At 32.4% G+C, this 9,703-nt stretch overlaps 1 protein-coding gene across 1 annotated transcript in view; it reads left to right on the top strand.

Annotated features, from left to right (window-relative positions):
- The first annotated feature begins 1,435 nt into the window (after positions 1–1,435).
- The window catches only part of LOC106457181 (ubiquitin thioesterase OTUB1-like), a 22,480-nt gene continuing 14,212 nt past the window's right edge, over positions 1,436–9,703 (top strand). The window contains exons 1-3 of the mRNA XM_013916575.2: positions 1,436–1,561; positions 8,239–8,297; positions 9,095–9,193. Coding sequence (XP_013772029.1) covers positions 1,477–1,561; positions 8,239–8,297; positions 9,095–9,193 — 243 coding nt within the window. The 5' untranslated portion in view covers positions 1,436–1,476. The remainder of the gene's footprint in view (positions 1,562–8,238; positions 8,298–9,094; positions 9,194–9,703) is intronic.

Below are 9,703 nucleotides of genomic sequence, written 5' to 3'. Positions count from 1 at the left end.
TATGGATCCATCCTTCTTCTCTGAAAGTATTAATACTCAGTTATATTGCTCCTTGTTCCTTCATAACTTCTATCTCCTTGTAAACCTTGGTCAGTTTTGCAAGTGGTAGTCATCTGGCTATCTGATATGCTGTGGTTGAATCTCCAGTATCATCGTAAGGTGTAGGGAAGCTTCTTCCAATAAAGGTAACTTCCAACTTTCTTCTTCCTGGAACTTTATGTCCACTTGCCATTTACACTAATACATCCTTTTTCCTCATCTCTGAAGCCAATTTCTCATCTTTCATTACCAAACTGGGTCTAACTATTGTAGTTGAAGAATCGGAGTTGATACATACTGCGAGGCTTCCCATCAATATGCCTGATGACTTGTGGTATGTTTCTTTAAATAGTGAAATTCTTATCTCATTTAAGGCTCTGTAGAAAATCTTTTTATTCAATGAAGCAAAATGGTGAATTTCCTGAATCAATATGATAAAAATTTGACCTTATCTAAGTAGTCAACCAACCACAGTACGTTATAGAAAGCTGTTAGTTTGAGAACGTGATTTCCTTTTTAATAATATGTCTGAGCGTAAACATAAGTCCTGATGCGCGAGTCTGCTAACCGCTTACTCATATTTATAAATAATGTATCCTTGCCTCTAGATACTAGACAATCCTTCTCTTTTTAGCAAACAACTAAATTATAACATTGACAATTTAACTTACAATAATGATATCACAGGTTTACAGTTTCCATTCACTTTAAAAGATGTGTTTTCTGCTGAGGATTCTACATTATTCTTTAGCATAACACCATTTAATCATGGCTATCTCCTGTTTCTTCAAAGACGTATCTCTTTCTGACTGTCTTTAACTTTTCAAATACCGGTTTCCTCGTGAAATCTGAATTTTATTATTATTTTGATATTTTTCACAATAAATTTTCTTTAAAGTATGATTATCTGTTTCATTCCATTTCAAGACTAGTTCTGTGCTTAGGTGAGGACAGCCTGTTATTGTAAAATTCAACTTGGACTCGTGGTATGGGCCAATAGTTTCGGTATACGTCAGTCTCAAACTCAAATAGTTTGTTTATTTGTTTCCGAATTTTTGCGCCAAACTTTATAAAGGGCTATCTTTGTATAGCCTCTTCTAATTTTCAATTGATAGGATAGAGAGAAGTCAGCTAGTCAATAGGATATACCGCAAACTCTTCTCTGACCATATATAATGGGATTTTATCATCACTCTTATAGCACACTCATGTTCCAAAGTGCGAAAAGCGTTTTGTGGCAACGAGACGCGAACCATGAATCCCATTATTCACAGTACGAGTAAGCTAACTACTACCACTAGAACCTAGGACATGCGTAGCCTTACCCAAAAATATGAAATTTTGTTTTTGTATACACGGACTGAAATTGGACTAGAATACATATGTGCATAAGAATAGTGTTGTTGATGTTAGAGGGCATCATAAAAGTACTTAAAAATGGCAGACGATAGTGTTTTTAATGGAGAGGAACAGAATGACAAGAAAAACATAATTAACGAGGAAAGTTCTTGGAATGAAAACAGTGAGTAAACATCGACAAAGTATAATTTTTAACAGGATATAGATAACTCTTTTATTCAACTTGGTTAAAATGCAGTGAAGTTGTATGAATTGAACTTCTAGTTCTAAATTTTTAAATTAGTATTACTAGTATTAGTGACGAAGCCCTTAAACTAAAAGTAAAACTTAAAAGGTAAAACTGAAAAGCAGTATAAGTTATAACTATAAGTTAAAATTGTAATGTATAAAGTATAAAATAAAAAGAGTTTATTGCAATTACTATGTAGGTCTGTGTAATTTTATTTTTAGTTTATATTTTTTTATGTGATATGCGTTATGACTGTCCAGTATTAATAATATCTTGTTATAACATCCATTTTCAAAATATAGTTTATTGGCAATAGTGATATTACGGTCATAAGTTGCATAATTGTACTGTAATTTATTGGCCTAATGCTATCACTGACAACTTTTATTCTGAAAAGTTAAGTAACAAGTTTTATACTACATATTGAACTAACTTAAAAATCACATTGATATTGATAGTTACAGTGGCTCTTGATTTACATTGGTTGTCTACATTGACTCTTGACCTTTAGCTTTTGTTACTACTTGTACTATAGTAATAGTAATACTAGAGACATAATTAATAAAGTTAATGTTGACATACTACAGTACAAAGTTGATTCCATCCAGTGGTAAGTTTGACAGATAGTTGGCAAATGACCTTTATTTATAAAAAGTGAAAGGTAAACCATTTTAATTGCTCTAAGTTGGGTCATTTTGTTTTTAGACAGAGTAACTGATGTAATTAAAGGATTTTGGGATAGTGGTAGATCACTTACTCAAGCTACTGAGGGAGTGTTTTGTTTCTAGTTGTAAAACTAATGTAGTAAGGTAACCATATTATACCTAAGCTAATAATAATACAAAAAGAAATGAAATGTAAGGGTATTTTGAGGTTTTTTTTTTCCTCAGTAATAACATTCCTCATCCAGGGATGTACAATCACCCTAATTTGCAGACATATTGATTACAAGTCAAAAGGAATAATTATCTCTATTTTATACAAATTGTTTGTTAGTCCTCACCTGGAATATTGTGTATCTTTGGTCTCCTTATCTAAGAAAGGTATTAACTTACTGAAAAATTTTCAGAGGAGGACTACTAGGATAGATACAGTGATGTGTTGTTATGTGGGGTAGGTTAAGATATCTTAATTTATTTTATTTTTGAGAAAAAAAAAAAAGGTTAAAATGGTCTTATTACAGTTAACCGTATCATCTGAGTAAACAATAGGATAAAGGTCTTTTATTTCTTTATGCTGAATTCCTAAAATCATAGGGTAAGAGGATGGAGAGGATAGAAGTTTAAAAACTGGAAAAGAACTGGCTATACTCCAGGTTTATTTTTGTAAGGGTACTTGACTTGCAGAATGAATTGCCATTAGCATTAGTAGAGGCCAACATCTTACAAGAGTTTAAGGGGAAGAATCAATGGTTTACTGAAAACTAAAGGGTGAGAATAATTTTTCCTTTTTTTTTTGAAACAGGTGTGTGTGCAGGAACAGCATTGTAACTTGTAAGACCAAGTAGTGTTAACGAATGTACCATACTTGTTTTGTGGGAACTACCATAATATTTCTTCTTTTACACTCAACATGACACAAAGCTTACTTGTAAACCTTTTTAATTTGATACTTTGTGAGTATGAAGATTTCTTCTAAAACACAGCTTGAAATAGATACGTATAATGGATTTTTGTATTGAAATGACATTGTGCTTTTAGGCTAGTAATATCAAGTAACCAGTGTGTCAGTTTTGGTGACTAGGCATGACTTTTATGGGGTACATGTTGAGCCTGAGGACTTCGTTTACTGTTCTTTTCAAGTGTATGGTTATTGGGTTTATATTTAAAATAACCACTGATTAGTTTGTGGTACCCAACAGTTTATGATTTGTTATATGTGCATGCATTTAAAAATAAATTCGTGCCACTCCTGATTCTAGTGAACACCTTTCCTATGGTCTGGTATATAAGATAAATATGTTTCTTATACTGAGGATTAGTGTGTTCTTTGTTTGGGTTCACGTTAGTGACCCTTTCAGGAGTGCTTCATTGGGTTGTGTACAGGATGAATTACTTCACAAAGTCCAAGGCTTAAATGAAAGATTATCAGGGACATGCTTAGAGAATCAATTGGCTGGATGGTCTTGTAGAAGATATTCAGATTAGATTGAATTATATGCTATAGTTGGGCTCTGTTTAAGCAGGCTAGCTAGCAGGGTTTTTAGGGAAGATTTAAAAAATCTTGTTAAAGATAGCATACATTAAATGTGATGAGGGAGTTTAGGAAATTGTGAATAAAGAAATAGATAAGGTAGCCAGGGCTTAGCGGAGATTGGAAAAAATTTAGGACACAGGTTAAATAATAGTTTGAAAAAAAATGTCAGTTAAAAATAAGCTTAGTTGCTATTAATTTGTTGTTAGGAGTATTGGTAACAAAATGGATGAGTTCAGGGCTCAAATTGAAAAGGAAGGCTGTGAAAGAATGGGAATTAATAAGTTACTAAAACTTTTTTTTTAGATTTAAAAAATGTTAACAATGAAAATTATTTTTAAATTCCAGGTTTTAAACTACTTAATTGTAATACCTTTTTGAAAAGAGGGAGTAGAATGGCCCTCTATATAAGTTTTAAGCTACAGCTTGTTGGGACTGAAGAGAAAAAATCAGTAGTCAAAGAGTAGAAGGTTTTCAATTGGCAGCTGTTACAGGCCATCTAGTCAGACAGATGCTATCAATGAGAAATTGTTTAATGAGATAAAGGTTGTTATTAATAAAGTTACTGATACAATAATTTTGAGGGGAGATCTAAATTTTTGTACACATAGTTTGAGGTTATATGAAGCTAAGTAGTGAGAAAGAGAGGTTATTGAGGTGATTCAGTATGATTGTTTAAGCTGTATGATCTGAAGAAGAGTGCTAGCTCAAAATGTCATCCTCTTAAAATAAAAATATAAAAAACTTGACAATTTTTTAACCTGTTCTTTAAGTTACTTTATAATATGGTTATGGAGCCAACCGGAGGGGATGTAATTTTAGATTTATTATTAACCAATAATGAGGATGAGGTTACAAGAGTTCAAAAGTTTCAGAGAACCTCTGTTCACCCATTTTAAAAATAAGAGTAACATTAATAATTCTACAGTCTTTAGGCACTTGCCCATTGTCTATTGGCTACCAAAAAGAGAAGCTTACACATCTAATCTTTGACCTTCTTTAAAATCCTGGGGAAAACCATGGCTGGACTTGGTCTTTATCTAGTTTATTGTTTTAATCTTTCTATTTACAGTCAAGATATGTAATAGTATTTGCTAATTGATTAATTGTTGACCATGATAATCGATTATTACAGTGTTCCTCAATCCATGGTGACTATGATAAAAAAAAAGGGTTGGCAGTGAGTGTTGGCAGCCATTTACCTTCCCTCTAATTAGCAGTTGAAGAAGGAAAAGTAAGCAAAAAATGAAAAAAATGTGGCAGCATGTACTGCCAAATAGTTATCATCTTTCTAATCAGCAGTTCAAGAGTGAAAAAAACAAAACAAAAGTTCATGGCAGGTGTTGCCAGTCAGTTGCCCTCCCTCTGGTCAGCAGTTCAAAATTAGTGATAATGGCAGATAACCATAAAAAACTTGAAGTAAAAAAAAATTAAAAGAATAAAATTAGGCAGAGCACAGACAGCCCATTATGTAGATTTGTGCTTAACAACAATCACAGCATATTTTGATTACTTGGACAGTAGGAATAATCAGAAATACTAGTAATTGGAAATCTTAATTTCAATTAGTTGATTATTCTTGTGCCATTAAATTTAATTGTAATTGCAAATAATCAGTTTGTTGAAATAACCAAAAATAGTAACAATCAAAAACACTCATTGTGATTAGTTGGTTATTTTTGTGACATTTGACATAATTGAAACTTTGATTAATTGATTGTTGAAATAACCAAAAACAATAATAATCAGAGATACTAATTTTGATTAGTTGATTATTTCCAAAACATACTTACTTCCACTCCCACTTACAGCTATTACTCGACTGCTAAGGTTGCTTCTTTTGCCCATCTGAACATTGTTCTGATTTTTTCTCACTTCCTCCAGTCTTTTATACCCCACTCAATTGTCCTTGGAGATATTTATCTTGTGACTCTCTCTCCACCCATATCAATACACCCTCTATCCTGGTACTGTACTACAACTGTTAAAGTCATTGGGTGTGATTTTCGCATCACCTAGTTGATTTATGTTAAAAGAAAATTCATATATATGTTTTCCCTTTGTTATGACACGCTGTTTTCAGGCATGAATTCCTGGGTTACTGTTTCTTGCATGGAGCCTAATCAGATCTCTTGTATCCCAATTGTTATATTTAGTGTCTCTCAACATTTTTTTTGGGGGGGAGGGGGGTCACTCTCAATTAAAGCTATCCGTGATCTGATTCATAGTGAGATGGAGACATATATTCAGTCCTGGGGTGTTTCTCGGGAAGGTGGGTCCAAGACTGCTTTTGTTGATGATCCAAGGCATTCTGGAAAGAATTTACACTTGCTTTTTCCAGTGCATTTATTTACTAGATCAGCTTCTCATGAGGCCAATTTGGATCAGCCACTTCCAGCTTCTTTTCTTCAGTTGGTCACTCAGGTGTGTGAGGTTCTGGGGTTTTCTGCAGTTGCTTTTGAGTCTACACCTTTTTTGATGGCGGAAAGGTCTGAGGGCATTTACTTAGTTTTTTCTCCTTTACCTGATATTGTTGCTCTTGTGGGGAGGTTTAATGCTCAGTTATGTGAAGGGATAGATATGCCTTGTCTGTCATGTCAGGATCCAGACAAAGACACTTAGACAATTCCATGTTGTAGAGATCAGTAGGTTTGTTCAAAGCCAGTCAAACACAATTAGTTGTAGCAGAGTGGCTACAAGTGTTACAAAGTGTGATTAGCAGGGTTTGAAATTTTTTCAGATCACCATTACAATATGCCAAAGATCTGGACTGAGTAGACTATAGTTGACAACCTTGCAAAACAACCACTGTATGAAAAAATGGACGTGATACAACTGGCTGTTTCATCTTTTTCACCAGTAAAATGTATTTCTTGTAACAATAAAAATGTTCTTCTGAATATGTAACACTAATGCATCCACACACACACAAATTATATGCTTTTCATTTGTTACAAAAAACCTTAAGTTTAGAACCATAGGTGGATGACACGTCAGCATGCAAATGGACAGAAATAGGTTTTATAAGGTTGGGTTTTGTGACAAAAGACCAATGGTATAGTTTTTTTACCTATTGCTACAAAACAACCTATTTTTAGTGTTGTCAAGAGTGTGTGGATTGGTCAAACATTAGGTGGATGAATGTCTTGTTAAAAGATAAATCACAGTTCACACTAAAAGAAGATATGAAGCTTTTGTGCATTTGGAGATTGGCCAGGACCATATCTAAGCCAAATTTCATCAAGGAAAGACATATATGTCTAGACAGGGATTACTATTGATGGTTATACTAACCTTTTTGCAACAAAATAACATTATAAGTGCCATATGTTATATTGTTGCAATCTTACAACTATTAGTGTTGGCATAAGCAGGTCAGTTGATCACAACTTTTTCCTAATGAACGTTAAAGTGCATCCCTGTTAGGAGAACTGTTAAACAACTTTTTGAAAGAAGTGGTATGAAGCAAATTGATTTGCATCCACCTTAAATATATTTGAATCCATCTGAACATGTATGAGATATTTTAGAAAGATGATTGGTAGCATATGATTAACTTTTGAGTAATTATTGATGAACTGAAGGCAACTATAATGTATGTGTGGGCCATATTACTCCAGTGACTTACTTATTCACTCATTTTTAGAATGTCACAAAGTTCTCCGACTTGTATTTGTGTTGAAAGTGATCATATGCCTTTTTAACAAACATTTGCTAACCATTTTTTTGGCTGTAAAGTATTCAGCACCAAAGTAGCAACTGTGGACATAAGACTTCATTAGTGGGCATTTGCTCATCAGAGGATATTTTTTGCATAAAATTTAACTTGGAGTGCCATTAGCATTATTTAATAATAGTAGTTGTTCATTGTCATAGCTAGAATATAGAAAATTCTGACTATTCTAGAGTTGTTTTGTAACTATTGAAAGATATTTCATTCTTTTTTTATGTATTATTGTTATATTCAGAAGCATGTTTTATTTATTACAAGAAATGAATTTCAGTAGTAAATATTATACTGCATAAATAAAGCAGAACCAGTAAATCAAAGTTCCGAATAATAAGACTTGATATGATTTTAAGAAACTGTTATTTCTCCTATTAATTTGATTATGACATGCATAAATTCTCTTAAGGTTTGAAGGAGTGATGTACTGTACTACAAGCTATTTGTGGACAAACAAATTATTACATGTTTAGGGTCAGTTAAAGTTATTAAAGAAAACCCAGTAACAGACGATTTATTTGAGTACTGATACATAAAGTAGAAAATGGCTAAATTTGGGCATTAACATTTATAATGTTTGTAAAAAGTAGTTTGTCTCTAACCATAGGCAGTTCTATTTACCAGATAATATTATTTCAAAACCATAATAAAATTAGGATATTATTTTTTAAGGAGAGTTTCTGTTTTATAGGTTCAGATGTTAACCCAGATGAAGCTATTCTTGCACAAGTAAAAGAAATTGAGAGAGAGGTAAGACAGTGTGCAGATTTAAAACTGTGCACATATTTAAATATATATATATATATACAGTAGAACCTCAATTAATAGGCACCTCAAAACAACAGGCACTGCACCATTAAGGGCTGACCTTTTCAGTCTGTTACTTTTTTCTACTGTTTGTAACCAAAATAAGTATTGTAATAACAGGCGCTTTGATATTCTGGATTAAGGGCAGTGTCTTTAGTCTTATTCTTTATACGGGCACTCGATAAAGCAGGTAGTTAACCCTTTCTCTGTGGGCTGGTTAAAGTGCACATGTCATGACCTTTTACAGAGTTATTTTCAAAGTTTTATTAAATAACTTTTCTATTACTCATAACACTATGAGTATTCAAAATCTTTGTTTTTTGAAGTATTTTTTATTTATTCTTTTATGTTTTAATAAAAATAACTAAAATTTAAGCATTTGTCAATAAAGAGTATTTATTAGTTGATGAATAAGTTTGCTGAAAGGGAAATAGGATTTTATAATTCTGGCTCATTTTTTATATTAAGGGCATCTTGCTATAGAGGGCATTTGGACACAGTCAGGAGGGTGCTCTTAATGTTAAGGTTCTACCATATGTAAGCATATGTTTCAATCAGTATATGCATATGTACATAGTAAGCTATCTTAAAACTTCTTAGAATCAACTCATAAGTTTTGATATTTTTAAGATTTTAGAAATAGAATAATGATCTTTATATATTTAAGTTATCCCATTTTTATGTATATAACAAAACTGGTAAAACCGTATATTTGTAAATGTATTTATTGTTATATTTAGATTGCAGATGTGGTTCCTCTGATTGGACCTCTAATTGATTTGTCCTGCCTTCAGAATGAGTATGCAGATGATGATAAGGTATACATCCAAAAAATAAAGGTAATGCACTAGTTTCATATGTATATCAGAATATCTTTTATTAAGTTCTGAAACAATGTGTGAATATATCATAATTTACTGTTTAGAAAAAAAGCCATTATTTTATAAATTTTCAGTTATGTAATGGATTAGATTTTGTACATACAAATTCCACACCACACATTTAGGTTTTTGAGCTTTAGGTTAAATTCTCTCAATGAAATTCAACTTTAGCTATAACTTATTTTATAACTAATTTTGTGATGTTTGTGATGTTTTAAACTAAATAATCTAGTACATAATGCCCCCAACGTTTAATGCTTTGGTAGCAAAGATACGTGACTACCCTTTCAAAGGAATGTTACCCCTTGTTCGTTTTTTTTACACACACACACACACACACGCATATATATATATATATACTAGCTGTACCCGGCCACGCGTTGCTCAGTCTGGTTAAATGGAAAAGAAAGAAAAGAGAAAGCGCATGTTTCTAATATGTTTAATTTCACAATACTTGTGGGTATACAA

Source organism: Limulus polyphemus, unplaced genomic scaffold (genome assembly GCF_000517525.1).
Source record: "Limulus polyphemus unplaced genomic scaffold, Limulus_polyphemus-2.1.2 Scaffold300, whole genome shotgun sequence".
NCBI classification, from domain to species: domain Eukaryota; kingdom Metazoa; phylum Arthropoda; class Merostomata; order Xiphosura; family Limulidae; genus Limulus; species Limulus polyphemus.
Note: the sequence above shows the minus strand (reverse complement) of the source record. Positions and strands in the feature narration are given on the sequence as shown.